This window comes from Schistocerca gregaria, chromosome 2, assembly GCF_023897955.1.
Source record: "Schistocerca gregaria isolate iqSchGreg1 chromosome 2, iqSchGreg1.2, whole genome shotgun sequence".
NCBI classification, from domain to species: Eukaryota; Metazoa; Arthropoda; class Insecta; order Orthoptera; family Acrididae; genus Schistocerca; species Schistocerca gregaria.
The window spans coordinates 79,039,410-79,066,173 of NC_064921.1; the positions used below are offsets into that span (position 1 = coordinate 79,039,410).

Consider the following 26,764-nt stretch of genomic DNA (forward strand, 5'->3'; position numbering starts at 1 on the left):
TCTTTCAGTTTATCCAGATCCCATCTCCTTAATTTCCCACATTTTTGCAGTTTCTTCAGTTTTAATCTACAGGTCATAACCAATAGATTGTGGTCAGAGTCCACATCTGCCCCTGGAAATGTCTTACAACTTAAAACCTGGTTCCTAAATCTCTGTCTTACCATTATATAATCTATCTGATACCTTTTAGTATCTCCAGGGTTCTTCCACGTATACAACCACCTTGTATTATACACACATAAAACGTAAACAATCACGGTGGAATTACATAGTTTCTTTTACAACACGAGTTACAAAGTAAGACGTTTGCGTTTACTGAGTGGAAATACGTATAAACGCATTCACTGTCCTGTGGTGCTATTGCACTGTTAGTACTTTGTCCAACCTCCGTTCTTTGACCTCAAAAATTATCTTCAGCATTGATTTTGTTAGTGTTTGTAGTTATCGAAGTGATATTGTCGCCCACTCTTCTCGAATCGCACTCGCCGTCCCACATACGGCCTCTAATTGCCTTCCATTGCGATAAACACGCCTTGCAAATATTCCTCAACGGTTTTCCATGGGGTTCATATCCGGGCTACGTCCTGGCGAGGCAAGACATCGATATATCTTTTAGCTGTAACAGAAACATGCACAAATACATTATCTTGTTGAAACATTAGACTTTCGTTCCCATAAGGGATAAAAAAAGGAACTGATTTGCAAGTGTCCATTGCTGGTTCGCATGTTGGTCCAAACTGAAAAGCACGAACAATTAGATGACCAGTATTATAAATAAATTAGAATTCTATGGTGTCACGGGCAGTGCTTCTAAATGGTTCAAGTCATACCTCGCTAACAGGAAACAAAGGGTGTCAGTGCACGGGAGTAGTGAATTAAGTCATCAGTCATCATCAGAATGGGAAGAAATTACATGTGGTGTCCCACAAGGATCCATCTTAGGGCCATTGCTTTTTCTTGTGTAGGTTAATGATCTCTCATCAGTTACGCTGCCAGAAGCAGAGTTCGTTTTGTTTGCAGATGACACAAGTATTGCGATAAATAGTATGTCGAGTGTAGTTCTAGAAAGATCTGGTAATGGTATTTTCATGGATATTAATAAGTGGTTTAAAGCCAACAAACTTCGAAAAGACTCACTATATGCAATTCAGAACCTGTAAGAGCTTTCCACCCAGCATATGCATAAAGTACGAAGAAGAGCAGATAGAAAAGGTTGACAGTCTTAAATTCCTGGGATTACAACTTGATAATAAATTCAGTTGGGAGGAGCACACCACAGAACTGCAGAAACGACTTAACAAATCTGTATTTGCAATTCGAGTGTTAGCTGACATAGGCGGCATAAAAATGAAAAAGCTTGCATACTTTGCCTGCTTTCATTCCATAATGTCATATGGAATAATATTTTGGGGTAACTCTTCAAGTCAAACAAACGTTCTCAGAGTCCAAAGCGTGTAATATGTATTATTTGTGGAGTAAATTCACGGACGTCCTGTAGAAACCTCTTCAAAGAACTGGGTATACTAACTACTGCCTCTCAGTATATTTACTTCTTAATGAAATTTGTCCTAAATAGTATATCTCTTTTTCCAACACACAGCTCAGTTCATACACACAATACCAGGAACAAAAATGATCTGCACAAGGATTTAAAAGCACTTACTCTAGTTCAAAGACGGATTCACTACTCAGGAACACTCATCTTCAATAATTTGCTAGCAAACATAAAAAATTTAGTTACAAATAAAGATCAGTTTAAAAGGAGCCTTAAAGACGTACTGGTGGCCAACTCCTTCTACTCCATTAGGGCCGGCCGTGTTGGTCTAGCGGTTCTAGGCCCTCAGTCCGGAACCGCGCGACTGCTACGGTCGCAGGTTCGAATCCTGCCTCGGGCATGCATGTGTGTGATGTCCTTAGGTTAGTTAGATTTAAGCAGTTCTAAGTTCTAGGGGACTGATGACCACAGATGTTAAGTCCCATAGTGCTCAGAGCCATTTGAACCATTTTTTCTACTCCATTGATGATTTTTTTAATACAAACAAATGATGTATTTCAGCTTTAAAAAAATATTGCCATGTTCCACATCCACAAGAATCTCCTCGGCATGGATCTATGGAACGAAAAACTAATCTAATCCAATCTCCCATTTTGCCTGAAAACAACCTTAAGATAATCCAGTTCCTGCATCAAATGATCAGAATCTGATATAGCATAAGCTCTCTCGAGTAATATGCGTAAAAGTCCCATGCGTTAATACGGTGGATAACAAATAGCGGAATGGAGGTAGCGGCCCGTATGCGAAAGTTTACGGTAAACATTGTATCCTATAATGTTCCATTTTCTTCCTTGTGTATTAAAATATAGTAAAAAGGTAGTTTTCCATCTTTTTCAAATTCCACCGAAAGGCAGTGCCACTACTTTCCGCTCTCGGGAAGAGTATTTGTTGAAACTGGCCAGTTTATTGGAGGATTCTGCATATCGTCAACTGGCTCGTCCCAGAGTCATCCACCAAGACACAAACATGCCCACCATCACCTCAGTCATCCAACAAAGAACACAGTCATTCTATACATCGCCTGAAAACTCGCCACGCCAGCTCATCACTTGCTTCTGACCCACTCCGCGCAAACTACAAACACCCCAAAAATGCACTAATCTTCACTTTATAGTATAACACAACTTACACAACAAAAAACACAAAAAAAGGTACATATAAACTTAACAATTGTAATAAAACGTCACTTCAAAACACCCTAACTCAGACAGAAGGAATATTGGCTAAGTGCAGTGAACCTTTAAATACACTCCTGGAAATGGAAAAAAAAACACATTGACACCGGTGTGTCAGACCCACCATACTTGCTCCGGACACTGCGAGAGGGCTGTACAAGCAATGATCACACGCACGGCACAGTGGACACACCAGGAACCGCGGTGTTGGCCGTCGAATGGCGCTAGCTGCGCAGCATTTGTGCACCGCCGCCGTCAGTGTCAGCCAGTTTGCCGTGGCATACGGAGCTCCATCGCAGTCTTTAACACTGGTAGCACGCCGCGACAGCGTGGACGTGAACCGTATGTGCAGTTGCCAGACTTTGAGCGAGGGCATATAGTGGGCATGCGGGAGGCCGGGTGGACGTACCGCCGAATTGCTCAACACGTGGGGCGTGAGGTCTCCACACTACATCGATGTTGTCGCCAGTGTTCGGCGGAAGGTGCACGTGCCAGTCGACCTGGGACCGGACCGCAGCGACGCACGGATGCACGCCAAGACCGTAGGATCCTACGCAGTGTCGTAGTGGACCGCGACCGCACCGCCACTTCCCAGCAAATTAGGGACACTGTTGCTCCTGGGGTATCGGCGAGGACCATTCGCAACCGTCTCCATGAAGCTGGGCTATGATGCCGCACTCCGTTAGGCCTTCTTCCGCTCACGCCCCAACATCGTGCAGCCCGCCTCCAGTGGTGTCGCGGCAGGAGTGAATGGAGGGACGATTGGAGACGTGTCGTCTTCAGCGATGAGAGTCGCTTCTGCCTTGGTGCCAATGATGGTCGTATGCGTGTTTGGCGCCGTGCAGGTAAGCGCCACAATCAGGACTGCATACGAACGAGGCACACAGGGCCAACACCCGGCATCATGGTGTGGGGAGCGATCTCCTACACTCGCCGTACACCTCTGGTGATCGTCGAGGGGACACTGAATAGTGCACGGTACATCCAAACCGTCATCGAACCCATCGTTCTACCATTCCTAGACCGGCAAGGGAACTTGCTGTTCCAACAGGACAATGCACGTCCGCATGTATCCCGTACCACCCAACGTACTCTAGAAGGTGTAAGTCAACTACTCTGGCCAGCAAGATCTCCGGATCTGTCCCCCATTGAGCATGTTGGGGACTGGATGAAGCGTCGTCTCACGCGGTCTGCATGTCCAGCACGAACGCTGGTCCAACTGAGGCGCCAGGTGGAAATGGCATGGCAAGCCGTTCCACAGGACTACATCCAGCATCTCTACGATCGTCTCCATGGGAGAATAGCAGCCTGCATTGCTGCGAAAGGTGGATATACACTGTACTAGTGCCGACATTGTGCATTCTCTGTTGCCTGTGTCTATGTGCCTGTGGTTCTGTCAGTGTGATCATGTGATGCATCTGACCCCAGGAATGTGTCAATAAAGTTTCCCCTTCCTGGGACAATGAATTTATGGTGTTCTTATTTCAATTTCCAGGAGTGTAATATAATGGCAACTGCCCGACATGATAATGGCATTTGGCAACTGGTACCTCAGTTCCGGCGTGGTTTTGCACCTGCAATCTGACCAGAAGATGGTGGCCAATTGGACCGTCGACATATCGTGTCACCAGGACGATGAAATCTGTCTGCATACCCGCGAAGAGCGTCAACATTTATTACGCCAGAATAATGTACGTAATCACAATACGGTTTCTCATTTGACATAATACTATGGACCTCTCATTGCCACTATTTCCACACACACAAAAATTTAGAAAATGCTCTAACGCATGTTTATTCATTTTCAGCATACGTGTCTGTTTCACTTCCACTGGCAGTATCAATTCACTCGCTGACACGATCACTTGCGGAATCAGTATCGCTTCCATCACTATGACTACCACTATTTAAGTCCGTACCACTTCCAACATACATGATCATCTCCAGCGCCTGGTACAGTAAACCTTCACTTGAAATATACTAAATATACTGCTTTTCAATTTTCTTTAAGTGTTCACAGCGTTTTTTTTCTTATGGAAGCAATTTGTTCTTCTATACATCCACACACTGGACTCGCATTCGGGAGGACGACGGTTCAATCCCGCGTCCGGCCATCCTGATTTAGGTTTTCCGTGATGTCCCTAAATCGCTCCAAGCAAATGCCGGGATGGTTTCTTTCAAAGGGCACGGCCGACTTCCTCCCCCATCCGCCCCTAATCCGATGAGACCGATGACCTCGATGTCTGGTCTCCTCCCCAAAAAACCAACCAACCAACCTATACGTCCACTCTGAACGTCACGTTATGTTCAGAAACGCCGTTCTTGACTCTTGCTCGTATCAGCCCTATAAGATTCAATTCTGGGTGGTATGAAGGAAGTTCTAACACTGTATGTCCATGTTCAGTTAAAATACTATCTGTTTTATAAGTGATGTGGGCTGGTTTCCTCATTTTGATTAAAGAATACAACTGGGACGTCAGCATGTCCTTATGGAAAGGAATTGGCTTTCCAGTTAACCAGGACAGCATGTCTCTCGTCGTGCAGTTAGATGTTGGAGCACGAGTCCATTGCTCTTTGTGGTACAGGGCTTTACCTATAACGAGGACAGTATGAGGTATTAGATTAGATATTAATCTCTCCTTGAACGGCTCTTCATAATTTGGTAAGTTCATGATGTTTTCATAATCCACCTTTTCCGGCCAGTTATAAACCTTACGTGGGCATTCGTTACAAAACAGCCCTCCCATCCAGCAAGTATGGTGATGATTGCTTCCTCTGAAACAGGTTTCAACAGACCCTGTAGTGAATTATTACTTCATCCACACGATGCTGCCCGGCAGTTGCGAACAATATGCCTCGTCCATATAGACAAAACGACGACACTCACGTCTGTATTCTCTGAAACTTTTTCAGTAAGCATTTCGTTTTGCCCTGATACTACTTTGTTCGCGGAAAACTTTTCGGTTACTCCCTGTATTCTTTCGCCTAAATCCTACAGTTCATACGAAGTTTATTAAACTATGTAGCTTTCCATGAATTTCCTTCAAAATGGATCTTCTTTTATCTTTAATGTAGAAATTATTCACCTCGCGACGAAGCACAGCTTCTTCATTCATAAACTAGTAGATACTTGCAACCACTTCGCGCCTTGGAGTGTGAAGAACTTTGCACTTTAACTTGCTTTGTACTGGTGGCATCTTCAACTTCGAGTCTGCTCTCCCACAGTATTTACTGTTTACTAGTGGAGCGCTCCTCCTGACTCGATGGCAACAGGTCCGACGCTGGCGAACTATTGAGCGGGATCTACTGAGGATCGTGGTTACGATGTTCAAGTCTGTTTGCATGAACAGCAAGAACCAGTAAAATAACCTCTATATATGAGACAATGTCAAGACTGATTCAGTCACTCACTCACTGACTCATCATCACCCAGCCCGAAATGCTCAAGACAGTAACTTGAAATTTGGAGAGGGCGTTGATCTTATACGAGTGTTGGAACTTTAATAGCAGCAACTACTTATTTACGGCTCGTACAAAATAGATACGTATTTCAAAGTTTTACTGACCTTCAGAGTAGTAATCAGCATTGTGTATAGCCCGTTGCCAGCGCTGTGGAGGTCGTAGGATACTCTTAGCAGTGCCAACTGAGTTGACAGTTCGAGTGGTGTGCTCTAATGCCCGACGAATTTGTAGCACTTCTAAAGCGAATGGCGTGAAGTGTTTCCTTCAGTTTAGAAATCGAACTCACTTGGGCTTAAGTCAGGGGAGTGCAAATGATTCAAATGGCTCTGAGCACTATGGGACTTAACATCAGAGATTATTAGTCCCCTACAAATTGGAACTACTTAAACCTAACTAACCTAAGGACATCACACACATCCATGCCCGAGGCAGGATTCGAACCTGCGACCGTAGCGGTAGCGGCTCCAGACTGAAGCGCCTAGAACCGCTCGGCCACTGCTGCCGGCCAGGGGACTGCAGTAGGTGGTATAGCACTTAGCAGCTCCATCAGTCACACAAATCGGTATTAGATTGCACTGTAAGCTCTTAAGCATTTTCCTGCAAAATGATGGTCAGGTCCTGAAGAAGGTGTCATCGTTTCGGTCTCTATGCTGTTCATTTTTGGCACACAATATCGAGCAGGTTAGAGACAGAAGTGATGACACTTTCTGCAGGGCTTGACCATCATTTTGCAGGACAATGCTCAAGCACGTACAGTGCAAGCTGTTACTGATTTGTTTGACTGATGGAGCTGCTAAGTGCTATACCACCTACTGCACTCCCCTGACTTAAGCCCTCGTTAGTTCAACTCGATTTATGAAGTCAAGGAAACACTTCACACTTCAGAACTGCTGCAAATTCGTCGGGCAGTAGACCGCGCCGCTCGAACTGTCAACACAACTCGTACTTCTACGAGTATCCTTCGACTTCCACATCGCTGGCAACGGGTTATAGACACTGCAGGTGACTACTTTTAAGGTCAGTCAAACTTTGAAACACGTATCTATTTTTTACGAGCTGTAAATAAGTGTTGTTGTTGTTGTGGTCTTCAGTCCCGAGACTGGTTTTATGCAGCTCTCCATGCCGCTCTATCCTGTGCAAGCTTCTTCATCCCCCAGTACCTACTGCAACCTACATCCTTCTGAATCTGCTTAATGTATTCATCTCTTGGTCTCCCTCTACGATTTTTACCCTCCACGCTGCCCTCCAATACTAAATTGGTGATCCCTTAATGCCTCAGAACATGTCCTACCAACCGATCCCTTCTTCTAGTCAAGTTGTGCCACAAACATCTCTTCTCCCCAATCCTATTCAATACTTCCTCATTAGTTATGTGATCTACCCATCTAATCTTCAGCATTCTTCTGTAGCACCACATTTCGAAAGCTTCTATTCCCTTCTTGTCCAAACTATTTATCGTCCATGTTTCACTTCCATTCATGGCTACACTCCATACAAATACTTTCAGAAATGACTTCCTGACACTTAAATCTATACTCGATGTTAACAAATTTCTCTTCTTCAGAAACGCTTTCCTTGCCATTGCCAGTCTACATGTTATATCCTCTCTACTTCGACCATCATCAGTTATTTTGCTCCCCAAATAGCAAAACTCCTTTACTACTTTAAGTGTCTCATTTTCTAATCTAATTCCCTCAGCATCACCCGACTTCATTCGACTACATTCCATTATCCTCGTTTTGCTTTTGTTGATGTTCATCTTATATACTCCTCTCAAGACACTGTCCATTCCATTCAACTGCTCTTCCAAGTCCTTTGCTGTGTCTGACAGAATTACAATGTCATCGGCGAACCTCAAAGTTTTTATTTCTTCTCCATGGATTTTAATACCTACTCCGAATTTTTCTTTTGTTTCCTTTACTGCTTGCGCAATATACAGATTGAATAACATCGGGGAGAGGCTCCAACCCTGTTTTACTCCCTTCCAAACCACTGCTTCCCTTTCATGTCCCTCGACTCTTATAACTGCCATCTGGTTTCTGTACAAATTGTAAATAGCCTTTCGCTCCCTGTATTTTACCCCTGCCACCTTTAGAATTTGAAAGAGAGTATTCCAGTCAACATTGTCAAAAGCTTTCTCTAAGTCTACAAATGCTAGAAACGTAGGTTTGCCTTTTCTTAATCTTTCTTCTAAGATAAGTCGTAAGGTCAGTATTGCCTCACGTGTTCCAGTATTTCTACGGAATCCAAACTGATCTTCCCCGATGTCGGCTTCTACTAGTTTTTCCATTCGTCTGTAAAGAATTCGTGTTAGTATTTTGCAGCTGTGGCTTATTAAACTGATTGTTCGGTAATTTTCACATCTGTCAACACCTGCTTGCATTGGGATTGGAATTATTATATTCTTCTTGAAGTCTGAGGGTATTTTGCCTGTTTCATACATCTTGCTCACCAGATGGTAGAGTTTTGTCAGGACTGGCGCTCCCAAGACCGTCAGTAGTTCCAATGGAATGTTGTCTACTCCGGGGGCCTTGTTTCGTCTCAGGTCTTTCAGTGCTCTGTCAAACTCTTCACCCAGTATCGTATCTCCCATTTCATCTTCATCTACATCCTCTTCCATTTCCATAATATTGTCCTCAAGTACATCGCCCTTGTAGAGACCCTCTATATACTCCTTTCACCTTTCTGATTTCCACCCGCATCTCGTGGTCGTGCGGTAGCGTTCTCGCTTCCCACTACCGGGTTCCCGGGTTCGATTCCCGGCGGGGTCAGGGATTTTCTCTGCCTTGTGATGGCTGGGTGTTGTGTGATGTCCTTAGGTTAGTTAAGTTTAAGTAGTTCTAAGTTCTAGGGGACTGATGACCATAGATGTTAAGTACCATAGTACTCAGAGCTATTTGAACTTTCTGATTTCCCTTCTTTGCTTAGAACTGGGTTTCCATCTGTGCTCTTGATGTTCATACAAGTGGTTCTCTGTTCTCCACAGGTCTCTTTAATTTTCCTGTAGGCAGTATATATCTTACCCCTAGTGAGATAAGCCTCTACATCCTTACATTTGTCCTCTAGCCATCCCTGCTGAGCCATTTTGCACTTCCTGTCGATCTCATTTTTGAGACGTTTGTATTCGTTTTTGCCTGCTTCATTTATTGCATTTTTTTATTTTCTTCTTTCACCAATTAAATTTAATATATCGTCTGTTACCCAAGGATTTCTACTAGCCCTCGTCTTTTTACCTACTTGATCCTCTGCTGCCTTCACTACTTCATCCCTCAAAGCTACCCTTTCTTCCTCTACTGTATTTCTTTCCCCCATTCCTGTCAATTGTTCCCTTATGCTCTGTATAACCTCTGGTTTAGTCAGTTTATCCAGGTCCCATCTCCTTAAATTCCCAGCTTTTTGCAGTTTCTTCAATTTTAATCTACAGGTCATAACCAATAGATTGTGGTCAGAGTTCACATCTGCCCCTGAAAATGTCTTAAAATTTAAAACCTGGTTCCTAAATCTCTGTCTTACCAATATATAATCTATCTGATACCTTTTAGTATCTCCAGAGTTCTTCAATGTATACAACCTTCTTTCATTATTCTTAAACCAAGTGTTAGCTATGATTAAGTTGTGCTCTCTGCAAAATTCTACAAGGCGCCTTCTCTTTCATTTCTTAGCCCCAAATCCATATGCACCTACTACGTTTCCTTCTCTCCCTTTTCCTACTACCGAATTCTAGTCACCAATGACTATTAAATTTTCATCTCGCTTCACTATCTGAATAATTTCTTTTATTTAATCATACATTTCTTCAATTTCTTCGTCATCTGCAGAGCTAGTTGGCATATAAACTTGTACTACTGTAGTAGGTGTTGGCTTCGTATCTATCGTGGCCACAATAATGCGTTCACTATGCTGTTTGTAGTAGCTTACCCGCATTCCTATTTTCGTATTCATTATTAAACCTACTCCTGCATTACCCCTATTTGATTTTGTGTTTATAACCCTGTAGTCACCTGACCAGCAGTCTTGTTTCTCCTGCCACTGAATTTCACTAATTCCCACTATCTCTAACGTTAACCTATCCATTTCCTTTTTTAAATTTTCTAACCTACCTGCCCGATTAAGGGATCTGACATTCCACACTCCGATCCGTACAACGCCAGTTTTCTTTCTCCTGATAACGACATCCTCTTGAGTAGTCCACGTCCTGAGATCCGAATGGGGGACTATTTTACCTCCGGAATATTTTACCCAAGGGGACGACATCATCATTTAATCATACAGTAAAGCTGCGTGCCCTCGGGAGAGATTACGGCTGTAGTTTCCCCTTGGTTTCAGCCGTTCGTAGTACCACCACAGCAAGGTCGTTTTGGTTATTGTTACAAGGCCAGATCAGTCAATCATCCAGAGTGTTGCCCTTGCAACTACTGAAAAGGCTGCTGCCCCTCTTCAGGAACCACACGTTTGTCTGGCCTATCAACAGATACCCCTCCGTTGTGGTTGTTCCTACGGTACGGCTATCTGTATCGCCGAGGCACGCAAGCCTCCCCACCAACGGCTAGGTCCATCGTTCATGGGGGGGGGGGGGGGGGGGGGGGGAGGGGGGCTAAATAAGTAGTTGTCACTGTTAAAGTTCCAACCCTCACACTGTAGGCGTCGTTTAAGAAGGGATTTTTGGAAATTACACCCCTAAGGGGATGGAATATGAGAGGAAATATTTTTTGAAAATATGTCGTTATTAAGACAATTTTGAAGCCAGACATACGAAAATTGATATTTGGTTACTTGTTCAGAAATTTAAAAAAATACTCGTTCAGAATTTTAGGAAATTTGACCTCAATGGGAGTGAAATAGTGGCTAAAAGCCTTTTTTTAAATAAATCTTTATTAAAGAACTACAAAAGTATTTTTAAATCTAACTCCATGAAAATTGTTGTCTGGCGTTTCGGCAAAAAAGGAAGTGTTTCATTGTTTTTAGAAATTAAAACCCTAATTGCAAGAAAAGTTTTAAAAACATTTCATTATGAAAGCATTTTTGAAGCTAAATCTATGAAAATTTTTATTTGCCTTTGCTGACTGAATTAAAAAAATACGCATTTCACTGTTTTTGAACATGCAACCAGTGAAACATGGACGATAACTAGTTTGGACAAGAAGAGAATAGAAGCTTTCGAAATGTGGTGCTACAGAAGAATACTGAAGATAAGGTGGATAGATCACGTAACTAATGAGGAGGTATTGAATAGGATTGGGGAGAAGAGAAGTTTGTGGCACAACTTGACTAGAAGAAGGGATCGGTTGGTAGGACATGTTTTGAGGCATCAAGGGATCACAAATTTAGCGTTGGAGGGCAGCGTGGAGGGTAAAAATCGTAGAGGGAGACCGAGAGATGAGTACACTAAGCAGATTCAGAAGGATGTGGTTGCAATAGGTACTGGGAGATGAAGCAGCTTGCACAGGATAGAGTAGCATGGAGAGCTGCATCAAACCAGTCTCAGGACTGAAGACAACAACAACAACAACAACAACCACTAAGGAGGAGAAATAGGGATCAAACGTTTTATGAAAAATTTCGTTGTGAAACCATTTTTAAAACTCTATGAAAATACTAAGTGGCCTCTCGGTTATAAGTGAAAAAATACGTGTTTTACTGGTTTTGGAAATTCAACCCGTAAGGGGGTGAAATACGGCCAGCCTGATTCACTGATTTGCCTAGCCCATACAGCCAGAGATAGAAACTTGAAATTTGGTAAGGGTGTGAATCTTATACTGCAGGCATCATTAAAAAAGGAGTGTTCGAAATTGCGAATAGAGGATGAAAGGTTTTTTGAAAGTATGTCGCTATTAAGGCAACTTTGAAGTTAGAAGTATGAAAACTGATATTTGGTTCCTCTGTCAGAAACAAAACAAAAAAAATCTTTGTTTTTGGAAATTTAACCTCCAAGTGGAGGAAATAGGGGATGATAATTTTTTAGAAAATATATCGTTACACTAAAAATTTTTAAGCCTAAAATCTATGAAATTTGGTATTTCACATCTCGGTTGGATACAAAGAAATATGTGTTTGGGGATAAAAGCTTCTAGGGAAATATTAGTACAAGTACGCAGAAGGCATGATGAACAAAAACCTTGGACTCCAGCTACCAGATTCGCTTTGTAGTCAGAAGAAAATTCGGAAAAGACCACGCTTATATTACTTTAATTAGCGTGAACAGTTAGAAGGTTTTGCAATTTGTGAACAACATAAAAATTCGATTAAAGAGAAACAAAAAAACACTTTTGGAGACCACAGAGCCGGCCGCTGTGGCCAAGCGGTTCTAGGCGCTACAGTCAGGAACCGCACGATCGCTACAGTCGCAGGTTCGAATCCTGCCTCGGGCATGGATGTGTGTGATGTCCGTAGGTTAGTTAGGTTTAAGTAGTTCTACGTTCTAGGAGACAGATGACCTCAGATTTTAAGTCCCATTGTGCTCAGAGCCATTTTTTTTGAGACCACAGAGTCTAATAGAGCGGAGCAGCGGACGCCAAGCTAGTGGGCCATTCCGAGTAAACGAGGAATCGTTATCAAAAAGTTAATTTTTCTGCGGGAATATTTTCACCCGTTACATATGTAGGTTAGGCATTGAATTTTGTTGGCAAGATTGATTTTTCCCTCCAAAACCTATTGGTTGCTTGTGGGAGCCATTGTTTTGAAGACTATATTGTTGAGTTTGTTCATGCAGAATATTTGATCAATTTCTATGTAAGAAAAAATCATGAAATTTATAATAATTCTTTATGGTTTATATTTCACTTGAAAGTGCATAACTTCTTCTTTTTGGTATATCTTTGGAAGCAAACAATTTAAGCATTATAAATACAAAAACATTTATGTAACCTAACCCAAAATGTGTAACATGAGTTACCAAATGCCAATTTTTTTTTAAGATTTTCACAAAATACATTAAAGTATAGAAACTTATATGCCATGCTGTCCTTGACATAAGTGTATCTGATAATTTGGTGTCTCAAATAAATTTCGTCCCGGAAACCTTCTCTGGGTGTAAGATATTTAATTCAAGTAACTTGAGTTACATTTATTTATATAACGTCAGTTACCATAATTTTTGTAGGATTAGTTATAATTTTGAGCAGCCAGATTGGTTCTGAATTACATACAACACAACTAACAATGTATTTCAACATATTTAATGTATATTTATCTCCATATGACACATAAAGTCCCATAGGGAATAGCTGTTTCTACTTTACAACACTTTGCAATTTTTGCGGAATGCTGTAAGTGCAGCTGAAAAGATGCGAAGAAGAAGGCAGAAATTGAAAGATGAAGGCAGATGTGAAGAGTATAAAATCAAACACAAGGAAACTATGGAAAAATTCAAGAAAAAGAAGCAGGAACAGGAAAAATGTTTGAGTAAAAGAGAACAAGAAAGGATTGTTGCAGACAGGTAACGGAAAGTTAGAGAAAGAGCTGCCAAGTACAGGAAGCGGCTAAAGGAAGCATCTTCAGCTACACGAAGTAATTCTGCCTCTCCACCATATGAAAATAGGTCTTCACTGGGAAAAGCGATATCAAAAGTGAAACGTGTACTTCCAGCATCACACAGAAAACAGAAATGCGTTAGTAGAAGGTTGTAGCATACATTTGTTGAACCTTTAGAAGTAGAATCTCTAACCAAAAAATAAGTGATGAAATAGTAAGTGCAGTGAGCAAATTCTGTGAAATAGATGACATTAGTAGACAGGCCCCTGGAAAAAAGACATTGTGACTGTAAAAGATGAGAAAGGTAAGAGTAAGTTGCAAGTACGACACTTGATGTTTTCTTTGAAAGAAGCTCATGCAATGATTTGTGAAGATAATGACAGAGTGATTGGTAAACGTAAATTCGCAGAATTAAGACCCATACATGTCATGCTTGCCAATAAACTTCCACACAACGCGTGTCTCTGCATATATCACGAGAATTTCATTTGTGATATTAACTCTCTTCATAGCGTAGTTTCCCAGATACCTAAGTACATCAGTAACTGGCCAGAATTTTTTGATGTGCAGAGCCTACAGCCGGTTGGTGGTTGGGAAGTGCATGAAATGCACAGATTTATTGGCAGTTGAACTTCTTGATTTATGTACTGGTGTACAGGAGTTCGGCGTGAAATGGTATGTGTAGCAGGAGAGTGTTGGTAGAATTTTGAAAGTAGAGGAAGAAGGTACATTACAGAATCTTATTGATCACATTCTTACCATGGGACCTAAGTTTTTAGAGCACTGCTACTTTAAGAGAGAACAATCAAGGAACTATCAGAGTGATAAGAAATTATGGTCTTCTGCGATGCTCACTGCACAGATGCAAATCGATTTTTCTGAAAATTTTACATGTGTAAGTCAAGATGAAATTCAAAGTGCACATTGGCAGCAGAATCAAATTAGTATTTTTACTGCCATGATTTGGCACTTCTCACTCCCACGTGTTGGTATCTGATAATCTGGACCACACAAAAAACGCTGTCATTCCCTATGCTGATAAAATTCTTGAAGAGCTACCAAAAAATATTAGAGAAATTACAATCTTGTCAGGTGGTCCTCCTTCCTAGTTTGAAAACAGATATATTGCAGAGGCTATGAAAGTTCCCAGTAAGACTCATACCAAACGAATTATATGGAAGTACTTTGCAACTTCTCATGGGAAGGGACCTGTGGATTGAAATGGTGAGGCTGTGAAATGCCAAGTTTGGCCTCGTGTGAAAAGCAGGAAATGTGTTGTAAACAATGCAACAGATTTTGTAACAGCATTGTTGAATTCTTCTTCTAATGTGACAGCAATTCTTATTATGACTTTAGCCAAAGAAGCAAAAAACTGCATCTCTCAGCCTTAATCAAGAATTGCAAGCTTTTCTTGAACATTTCTAAAATTCATCACTTGGAACTCTATAATAATGAAGTTGTAGGACACGCCACTTTATCAGCTACAGAGGAAAACACTATCAGAACACTATCAGTAGATATACAAGTAGATGACTGGGTGGTGGTAAAATACAATTCACATTTTCCTGGTAATGTTACGAAAATTGAAAATTGTGAGTTTAAATTCGATGTTATGATGAAAGATGGGAAGTTTTGAAAGTGGCCTGAAATTAAAAATGAGACATACTACACTAAAGACAAGCTTGTCAGAAAAATGAATCCTCCAAGTGTTGTAAATTCCCGTGGTTATTTCAAGTTGGGCTGCGATCTGTGACAATGTAAAGTGAGTTGCCGTATATTGTAACGCGAGTTACGTTATAATATTTACTGTATTGGAGATTAAATGTTTGGAACTTTTTTGAAATACTTATAAGATCTTCTGGTATTACGTGTAAAACTTACAAAAAATGTTCACATAAAACAGAGCAGAGTTTTGTATTTTCTTCATAACATGCAAAAGCCATTTCTTGGAAATGTAACGTGAGTTACCAAGAATAATTATAATTTGGTTTTATAAATATAGTGATACAAGTTTACAGAGAATTCTGTATAAAATATGTTTTAAGGTATAAAAATATTTAATAGAAACATTTCTTTCTTTTAATTGACCAAAACTTATAATATAAAAATTACTTTGTGATGTGAGTTACCATGGAACGACCCTAGTAACTAATAATAAAACTCTGCTACCTTATGCTTTCGAATGGGCAAAATGGTGGAGCAGACGTGTTTATAGACAGGCACGCACACTGGGATGTATCTTAAGGTCTTTGACGCCTGCTAATGGACAGACCTCATTCGATCTCTGTAATCTACGGCACGCGAGATAAGACATGCGCCGCCGATAGCACTATCAGTCGCGACTCTTCATTGTTTCACATGTCGTGTGAGCTGATCGTGGCGAAGGCAGGGGAACGTGCATTTGAGTCTACGGAAAGTCTCACCGCGTGTTTGCGACTCCTATAGTGCCGGGATTGTCGGCAGCATGAAGCCCCGTTGGGCGACCTCGCTCTTCGTTCTTCTAGGAGCCGTCTGTTACGGTACGTACACATCATCTAGTTTTCTGTGCTACATGAACGTTCATCTTTGTCAGTGGTCGGTTGGCTCGATAAAGGCAGCGGTCCGGTATCCCAACATAGGGTACGTTTACAAAATGATGAACTATTTCAGAAGACTGTCGTGTGAACATGGGCTTCGGCGGACGCTTAACTGTTGCTTTCAGTTCCAATCATTTATTTAATTTTAGCGCGACTCGAGAAGTATTGCGTGCATTTTCTTTACCTCTCGGTCTTTGTTCTGACTGAACAGTTACAGTATCTTAACGCAACACGCGTTCAGAACATACGAATAAATGTGTTCTTTGTGGTTGACTTATGTATTTACTTGTCTTTTGCGTTTTAGATCATGTAAACGTTCGATAATCATGGCAAATATACGGTAGACAGTGGCGTGTACATTCGCTACTTACTTTCCGAAAATTCGCTAGTATCGTTTTATTCTTGTTTGTATACCTAACTGTTGTCTTTCATATAGTTGGCATGTTTCTAGTATTGTACTATCCATTAAGTACAGTCGTCAGTTTTTCTGCTTGTTTTTAAGAACTGGGTTACTGCAGACTGAAAGCCGACATCATAGTGCCTTACATATTCTCAAATTCGTAATTAGCGTACGGACCATGTGATAAGTTTCCTGGCAGTAAAGTGTGAAAACGGTGGCGCTGTATGTATAAACAAAACGGTCACTCTGCTATCGCGGCGTTATTTGTTCGACAACCCCGTGAAGCCGGGTTTACACGAGCAAGTGGCGCCACAGCAACTGATATGACGCCTCCACAATTAAAATTCCGGTTCCGCTGCTCCAAATACGGTGTCAACTAAAATCATAAGAACGGGCGTGGCTTTCAGCGTGCATATTATGCCAGTAAAACTACGGCACAGTCTAGGTAAGAGGAACAGAAAACACAAATGTTGGGTCCAGATGTGAATTATGCGTAAAAATAACACGTCGGTATGAAACACACTGGCGAACACGACGGTTCACTTATAATCTTGTACCAAATTTTGAACTATCATGCGATATGCAAGTTAATAAAAAACAGAAGTCATAAGTTCTGGCATTAAGTATGCAAGAGTGCATAAAGCTGACGTCTATACTTTAATATTGCAGTAAGAGGCTCATACAGTAAATCACAACTATTCTGACTATAGTCTATACTCTTGTGACTTTTAGTGGATTTACAGCCAGACCATGGCGCCATAAAGAGGAACTGAATAAATTACTAAGAGTAAATATAGGTTGTCATAAACTGTACATCTTTAATTTTCTCGGCTTTATGGAGAACTGAGCTGAAGAGAAAATACAAATGGTGTTCTTTTACTGACGAATCAGTTTTATTTGCCTTCCTTTAATATGGTTTACATAAAAACGACTCTTAACCACACATATCAAGCATGAACCTTTTTCAGCACATAACGTGCTAACAGGAGGAACTGCAAAAGTCGTAATTGTTTGTAAATGAAATATAGACAGGGAATATCAAGTTGTTTTTGGCGAACACTCTCTTATAATCAAAACCGTATTTGCAGACTACATATTATATAAATATAGAGATAAGATTATTCGTTGTTTGCATAACAGACAGACCTGAAATTCTCTATTACTTTATTGTCATGATTGTTGGACCTTATCACAGAACCTGAAATGCTCTTATGCATGCTTGCGAGTGTAGTAACAACAAATTAAGTTCTTCACTTTTGTGATCTTATTGTCTGTATTTGCTTTAGAATAATTGATGACATTTTAAATCTGTTTTTGCAACTATGCATTTCTTGTATTTGCAAAGACAGATTTAAAATACCTTGAATATGAATTTAAATGCTTCTAGAGCTCACAAAAATTTTCAAACTTGTGTTCCAATAATGTTGTAATACAAGTAAAAGAAAGAGTCTCACAAGTTATTCTGAAAGTAGAATAACCCGTCAGACCAAAAAGTTTAGAGACAGCCTTGATAAAACACAGAAAAATGCCACCCCCTCCCTCCCCCCGATCCACACTCGAGACGAGGCACAGAACGATCAAACACCTGCTAGAAAAAGTCCTTCCTTGGAACATTGTTAAACTGGCATGTCACATTGACTTCATTCTGTTCCATAGCTCTTTGTTACACAACAATGTTGACACACTGCTGTCGCACGTCCACTATTTGACACTGCGTACCCACAAGTGACTGGTGGAATCGACATCTGTTGCTTACATTTGTTAGTTCAAACCGCCGCTATAGTTACAGCGCTGACGTCGCTTATACGCCAGGAATAAAATCAATCTCGGGACGTTCTGGACGGACGATTTTAGTCTATGTATTGCCGTAGAAAACAGATCGCTTCAGGTCATGTTACTGTCAACAAATCGTTACGTCACGTTTTTGTTGTGGAACCACGAACATATTGATGTTGTCTCGACACACAGCCGCCAGGCAGCAGTCAAAAGATGCTAGTCGCTGGTCGTGAAAGACAAGTGGCATCACGAAGCTGAAACGAATCGAGCTTTTTGTAGTGTTGCAAAAATTTCCGTCAATCGCGTAACGTCATCATAATCCGAGTGTTTCTAAGTACAGCCGTGGTGAAACTATCCTAGTGGCGTCACATTAGTTGCAAGTGGAAAGCCGGCTTAAGCACCACTCGTCACTGTTCTCAGAAGTTCCCGTCGCTCGTGAGTCTTTCCCACCTTTCGCAAATAATTAAGCGTTGATATCCTTTCCCGTGTAAAGGAAGATTTAGGTTTCAACGTAGAGAGAGCAACGCTGACGTTCGTTTCATATGTAGTGAAATGTACGCTGCAGTAAGCTAAGGTTCTCTATTGACACTTCAAACGAAAACTAAAATAAGCAATACTCGAGAGACGTCGGAGTTTACACAAGTGTTATATTCCAATAGCTTCATAGTCATCGTCATCATCATCGTCATCATCATCATCATCTTCTTCTTCTTCTTCAAATGGTTCAAATGGCTCTGCGGTCATCAGTCCCCTAGAAATTACAACTACTTTGATCTAACTAACCTATCACACACATCCATGCTCGAAGCAGGAGTCGAACCTGCGACCGTAGCGGTCGCGCAGTTCCAGACTGTAGCGCCTAGAACCGCTCGGCCACCCTGGCCGGCCATCATCTTCTTCTTCTTCTTAGCACATTGGACTCGCGTTCGGGAGGATGGCCGTCTCCATCTGGCTATCCAGACATTAATTGTCTGTAATGTCCAAAAATCACTCATGGAAAGTGCTGGGATGGTTCCTATGAAAAGGTAACTACGACACCCCTCCCACCCCGATTCCTCACCGAGCTAGTTAAGCGTCTCTAATGACCTCATGTTTGACGGGACGGTAAATCTTAATCTCCCTTTCCTTCTTCTACTTCTTCCTAGTGAATGCACTGCGATGACGAAGGTTATTTAGCCTACTGACGGTTGCTGTCTCATGCTCTGTGCATCTCCCCCGGTATAGGGAAAATCGTGTGCGCCAACTATCCGCATCTTATAGGCTCTTAACAATCAGAGCATCTTCAATTCTAAAGTACAGACGAGACAAGCCCGAAATTCGCCAGAAGAATCGTGGAAAACCGTTCAGAAGTCGTAAGCCTATTCGGTCTTCCCTCGGTTCGAGCCCGAAGGTCGTTAATCTACATACGTTCTCGTATATGTGTATTAAACTAGGAACGGAGAGGCTTTGTTCCGCAGTAGCCCTCAGTGCTTTAGAACCCCACAAGGGTCACAGCAGTCAACCCACTCCACCGCCGCCCCACACCGAAGCCAAGATTATTGTGGACTCCTCCACCCCCCACCCCCACCCCCCACCACCCGGGAACGTCTAATACCAAACTCCTGCATGGTAGATTAATTATGGTGTACTCTTATGTGGAAATGGTGTTTGCGCAGCATAGTGTAACTGATGCGAAATAAGGGAAACCAGCCGACATTCGTCGAGGTAGATGGGAAACCGGCTTAAAAACCATGCACAGGCTGGCCGGCTCACCGGACCTCGACACTAACCCGCCGGGGACCGGCACGCCTTCCCGCTCGAGAAGCAGCGAGTTAGACCGAGCGGCTAGCCGGGCGGGCTTTAATCTACGGATGCTATCGCCACTGACTCGTAAGCCAAGCGGCTGCGCCTGGAACGCTAACAACAGGTCACAGCGCATCGTTCTAAAACGACCATTCTTCTAATCTAATATTCATCAACAGGTATGCAAGAGTGTAAATTGTATAACTTACGTACTCGGATTTATTGAGAAACAGGTCCGTTACAATTAATTTATTAGTCACTGGCTGCTGTTACTGAGTTTCACTACACATAAATGCTATTTTTTTAATTTGATGTATACTGACACATACCACTCTACTCTTTATTTTCTGGCTCTTCTCTAAAAAAAAAATCACACTGCTTTTCTTCCGCTACGTGATGGTTTCAGAACACATTGAGAATAAATACTATACAGGCTGTGCCAGAAACTACAGAGCGTAACCTAATTAAATACAAAACCAACGATGGTAATTCTAAAATAACTAAACGCTTTACTGAAACTACAGGATTATATATAATATTCTTTCTCAGATTGTTTTTAATTTTTGTTGATATATTTCGTCAGACGACGTGGTACACTTGAGCACACTTGTTTACAACGTCACTTCTTAGAATCAATGTAAATAGCTTTTGTCACGTTCAAATGGCTCTGAGCACTATGGGACATGACATCTTAGGTCATCAGTCCCCTAGAACTTTGAACTACTTAAACTTAACTAACCTAAGGACATCACACAACACCCAGCCATCACGAGGCAGAGAAAATCCCTGACCCCGCCCGGAATCGAACCCGGGAACCCGGGCGTGGCAAGCGAGAACGCTACCGCACGACCACGAGATGGGGGCTTTTCTCAAGTCCTCAGTTGTTTGCTGTTTTGTAGTATACACTGTAAGTAGGCTGTTTAGTTTTTTTAATTGGTAACGCCGCCGCTACGTAGCGCTCTGTATGAAAATCACTGGCTGTGCTGTGTGCAGTCTGTGGCTGGTTGGCATTGTTGTAATACTCGCCATTGTAGTGTCGGGCAGCGGCACCTGGATGCTTACAGCGCGTAGCGTTGCGCAGTTGGAGGTGAGCCGCCAGCAGTGGTGGACGTGGGGAGAGAGATGGCGGAGTTTTAAAATATGTAAGAATTGGTGTCATGAACTGATACATATATCATGATTATTAAGGTAAATACATTGTTTGTTCTCTATTAAAATCTTTCATTCGCTAACTATGCCTATCAGTAGTTAGTGCCTACCGTAGTTTGAATCTTTTATTTAGCTGGCAGTAGTGGTGCTCGCTGTATTGCAGTAGCTCGAGTAACGAAGATTTTTGTGAGGTAAGTGATTTGTGAAACGTATGGGTTAATGTTAATCAGGGCCATTCTTTAGTAGGGATTTTTTGAAGTCAGATTGCGTTGCGCTAAAAATATTGTGTGTCAGCTTAAGCACATTCGTGTATAATTTTCTAAGGGGACGTTTCAACACCTCAGAGCAATCACAAAAGATGAAATCCATCAACATAAGTTCGGGGGATATGGATGGCGTTTCTGTTGCCCGTCACCGTCCAATACCTTTCCCACCAAATACATCATCAACGTAGTTTCGCATAGCTGTTGCGTAATGCGGTTGGGATAAGTCGTGTTGAAAGTAAAGTGAGTTGAAGTCGTTGTAGGCTATTTGTAGTCCCAGAACGGCATAGGTTGTCGACATATCCAAGTAGTTCTCTCGAGTTGTTGTTCCATCAATTAACCAAGGCCCAATGACTCCCAAACGGTAATACCATGCTCTATGGTTCTCTGTATACCGAAAGGTACAGTTGTTTCTGTTGACATTGCCGATAATTTGAAAATTGCCTCATGAGTCCAATTTATCCTAGAAAACAATTTATTACTACCTAATTAATTTAACTTGTTAAAATTGAAGCATATGATAGAGATCACCTTGCAATAGCCCTTGTATGATAGGAGGTAGGTAATGTATGAATATGGCGTTACATAAAAGAAGTTATAGAAATACCATGTTTGAGAGACAGCCTAAGGGTAGATTTTTTAAGGGTCTGGATAACCTCTCGTAAAAGTTTATGCTTAGTTTCGTTACCTAATCATTGCCTGCCTGACATGTGGGAATTCGCTGCAGATCCCCTTTTCTTAAAGTGTTCCTAAATTTTAGATATTCTTACTCGTAGCTGGAAAAGTGTTGAAATTATTATCCCACTGATTTACTATCAAATTAAAGCAAAAACTCCTTCTTCATCAGAAAATATCTTCACAACAAGCAGACAGAATCAACAGAGATGTTTCATTTTGTGGCGGTCTATAGTCGACTGCAGTCCTGCTGTCGACCCGCGATATATCGCTCGTCTCGATTTAGCGAGCGTGCAGCGCCGAAGCTCAAAGGACAAAACTGCGGATCCGTTGAGACTGTGGTGGACTGGCAAATGAATGTGATGGCTTACCACCGAGCGGATTGCAGTGCTTCACTGAATCTCAGTTTGTAGCAGGCACGAGGTGGTGAGATGGCTAAGCAGTGAACCACTATTTCACTAACAGGATAGAAAACGATATGCGCGGGATTAGCCGAGCGGTCTAGGGCGCTGCAGTCATGGACTGTGCGGCTGGTCCCGGCGGAGGTTCGAGTCCTCCCTCGGGCATGGGTGTGTGTGTGTTTGTCCTTAGGATAATTTAGGTTAGGTAGTGTGTAAGTGTTGTGTACATAGTTCCGCGTAGTCAGCGCGTACACAACTTTCCCAATAGAGCGCGCCCCGCTAAGCACAACAGCGCAGGCGCAGCGCTCGTCCGTCTCCGCTCTACGAGATGGCGCTGTCTTAGAGACGGACGAAATTCTGCTTCCGCCGATCAGCGTATTAATATGTAATGAGATTGCAGCTAACGTAGAACTTTTTCTCCTCGCGGATCACACTCGCGCAGTGATACCTGAACGCGCGAAGTATTATAACGAGTGTACAGACCTCCGAGTAGTCAGTCTGCATTAGTCTGTACGAGTCTATAGTCAAGTTTCAGTCTGCGCCTAATAAGATTATCATGTATAGACACATTGTCAAGTATCAGAGATATGTACCAAGACCAAAGTAACTGCAGATTGCCAATTGTAAAGAGCAACCAGAATCAAGTTACGTGATATCTATGATTTTTATTATTTTAATAAATGTGTGTGAAAATTAATCAAGTTCTGTTTAAAGTTGGTCACTGTCAATCTGCTACTCTAAGCGTGCAAGTGGCATTTCTATCGTCTGGCCTAACGGCAGAAGATAAACACGCCACGATAAGACCACGAGACATATTGCTGACACTCGCCTACTTCGCTAGAGCGACAAGTCAAATAATCTGATGGTGTGTGTACCGAAGGTCTTACAGTACGCACACCACAGTAAGCTTCGGGACTGATGATCTTAGCAGTTAAGTCCCATAAAATTTCACACACATTTGAACAGAAAACGAATATACACTGAAGCGACAAAGAAATTGGTATTTGCGTGCGTACTCGAATACAGAATATGTAAACAGGCAGAATACGGCGCTGCGGTCGGCAACTCCTATGTATAAGAAGGTGTCTGGCGCAGTTGTGTACCCTTGTTGACTGCACGACACAAAGTTATACGCCCCGTCTGGGACCATAAACAGACATTAGACTGTTAATGACTGTAAACATGTTGCCTGGTCGGACGAGTCTCGTTTCAGATTGGATCGAGCGTATGAATCCATGGACCCTGCATGTCAGCAAGGGACTGTTCAAGCTGGTGGAGGCTTTGTAATGGTGTGGGGCGTGTTCAGTTGGAGTGATATGACACTTCTGACACGTCTAGGTACGACTGTGACTATATGAAAGAAAACAGTTAGGTATACAAACAAGAATAAAACGATACTAGCGAAACGTCGGAAAGTAAGAACCGAATGTTCACGTCACTGTCTACCGTACATTTGCCATGATTATCGAACGTTTACATGATCTAAAACGCAAAAGACATGTTAATACGTACCTCAACTACAAAGAAAACATTTATTCTTATGTTCTGAATGCGTGTTGCGTAGAGAAACAGTAACTGTTCAGTCAGAACAACGACCGAGAGGTAAGCATCCTGTCTGATCACCTGCATCCATTCATGTCCATTGTGAATTCCGACGGACTTGGCAATAATGCGACAGCCCACACGTCCAGTATTGCTACAGAATGGCTCCAGGAATACTCTTCTGAGTTTAAACACTTCCACTGTCCACAATCTTCCCTGACATGAACATTATTCAGCATATCTTGGATGCCTCGTAACGAGTTGTTTGAAGAGCTCTCTACCCCCTCGTATTCTAACGGGGACAACCCTGCAGGTTTCATGGTGTCAGTTTCCTCCAGCACTATTTCAGACATTAGTAGAGTGCATGCTACGTCGTGTTGCGGCACTTCTGCGTGCTCGCGTGAACCCTACGCGATATTAAGTAGGTGTACCAATTTCTTTGGCTCTTCAGTGTATAAGGCAAACACAATTTTTCTGGATACCTTTCTCATCGATCGTAAAGCATCGAAAACGTCCTGATTACGATTTGTTTCTTAAAAGAGTGAAAATCTTATTAGAAATATATTGCTGAAGCTGCCGTCTTTCCAGTTTTACATAATTTTTCACATTCTTTTTAAGATCTTTTCAGGAAGTGAAGAACCTTTTAAAACAAGATTTTTGTCGCTGCGGTACCACTTTGGGCATACTCGTAGTTGCTCAGGCGTGAGGCACCCACTATACAGAGGCAGCACGTCATAAAGTTTTATTGGTGAGAAAATGCCGATTGAAAGCATAGCTTTGTAACATCAGAACCTTTCTAATGACCGTAGAATCCTTGCCATGTGTTTACTACGTCAGTTAAAACTATATTTACGCTCCAGATCGGATATTAACCCTACATATTTACGTGCATAAATACGGTAATTTTGAAGAGGATCCTGCTAACGGAGAGTGATATCCAAAAACGTTTCACGGTTCCCCGAGGACGTTATTTTAAGAACATGTGACAAAAATTTCGACCATTTGCCATAAACAGAAATTATAGAAGTGGCCATAGCCACACGTGGTACTCTTCGTATTCAAAAGTCATGGTTTTTCCGGGTTTTCTCAGAAACCGCTCATGAACGAATGGTGCTTTTATAAGACACTTAAGGTCCTTAGTAGACCACACTTAATTTAAAATAACTATACGATTTGCTCAATTTTCCTGGACTGCAGGAAGCTTGTAATGCTTAAATTTTGACCCTCTAGCGTAGGACAGCTACAGCATGCCTTTCTTCTGACAGTCCTAGAAATGATCGCTAGGCCAATGTGATCGACAAACCCGAGGTATGACACACTGAAAATCATATTTTCGCGTACGGCTTTTTGGAACATACTGGCAACGTGCGCTGACATCAACGGATCGATTGAAAATCCTTCGCCACGCAGTTCTCTGTTTATATGTAGCTACTGCACATTACTGGCAGTGGTTTTTATAACGTTCCATCTCAAACCCACCCACCTGTATCAAGGTCGTGGCTCCAAGTCTTTGCTTCCTTGTACTCATTTGTATGGTTCATTCAGTGATTAGAATAATATATGTGCATCTAGCAAGATATCGGATTGTTATAGACATTTAGTTTCATTTAGTAGTTTTATGGAAAACGTTATAAGTACTTCTACGTGAGATGTGGTACTCATATTTCACGTTCAACTGGTCCACGCCTGTTGATTGAGATGGGCTATTAATTAACCGTGCCCCGACTCTGCTTTTTCAATTAACGCGATTTCATGGGGAGCAGTCGGTTCACCGTATAGGTCACTGGGTTTACGGCAAGTTGAAGAAGAGAGAGAAAGAGTGAGAAAAAATGTTCAAATGTGTGTGAATTCCTAAGAGGCCAAACTGCTGAGGTCATCGGTCGCTAGACTTACACACTACTTAGACTAACTTATGCTAAGAACAACACACACACCCATGCCCGAGGGAGGACTCGAACCTTCGGCGAGACGGGCCGCTGAGTACGAGAGAGAGAGGGCGACAGATATATGCATATGATAAATCCCTTCCCTCAAGAATGTTTCTCTTCTTCGTACCTCCTCTGCGTTACTACAGATGACGTGCCACTGATCTCATTAGTACTAAGATTGCAGTACACGTGAGGTGTCTATTTGCTTCCACCACCCTGAATGGAATGCATAAGCTCTAATTAATGTTCACCAATTTGCACTCTTCTACAGTAGTTGTCCTCTGCGCAGAAAACTGCACGTAGGTCGTGAATCCGTTATCTTGAGGCTGTAAGAGACTTAGCGAGGAACTGGCGTTATGTGAATAATTAAATTTTCAATAAGTTTGTTTATATGGGCCGTAAGACAGATCCTATATCGTTGACATCAATCTGTTGTAGAATTATGGAACATGTTTTATGCTCAAGAATTATGACGTTTTTGGAAAATGAACATCTCCTTTATAAAAATGAACATGGATTTCGTAAACAGAGATCCTGCGAAACTCAGATCGCTCTCTTCCTCCATGAGACCCACAGAGGAGTGGACAATGTCGCTCAGGCTGATGCCGTG

The 26,764-nt window shown here is 42.0% G+C and overlaps 1 protein-coding gene across 1 annotated transcript in view; it reads left to right on the forward strand.

Annotated features, from left to right (window-relative positions):
• The first annotated feature begins 16,014 nt into the window (after positions 1-16,014).
• Positions 16,015-26,764, forward strand: part of LOC126336350 (uncharacterized) — a 474,839-nt gene continuing 464,089 nt past the window's right edge. The window contains exon 1 of the mRNA XM_049999936.1: positions 16,015-16,181. Within this exon, the coding sequence (XP_049855893.1) occupies positions 16,127-16,181 (55 nt within the window). The 5' untranslated portion in view covers positions 16,015-16,126. The remainder of the gene's footprint in view (positions 16,182-26,764) is intronic.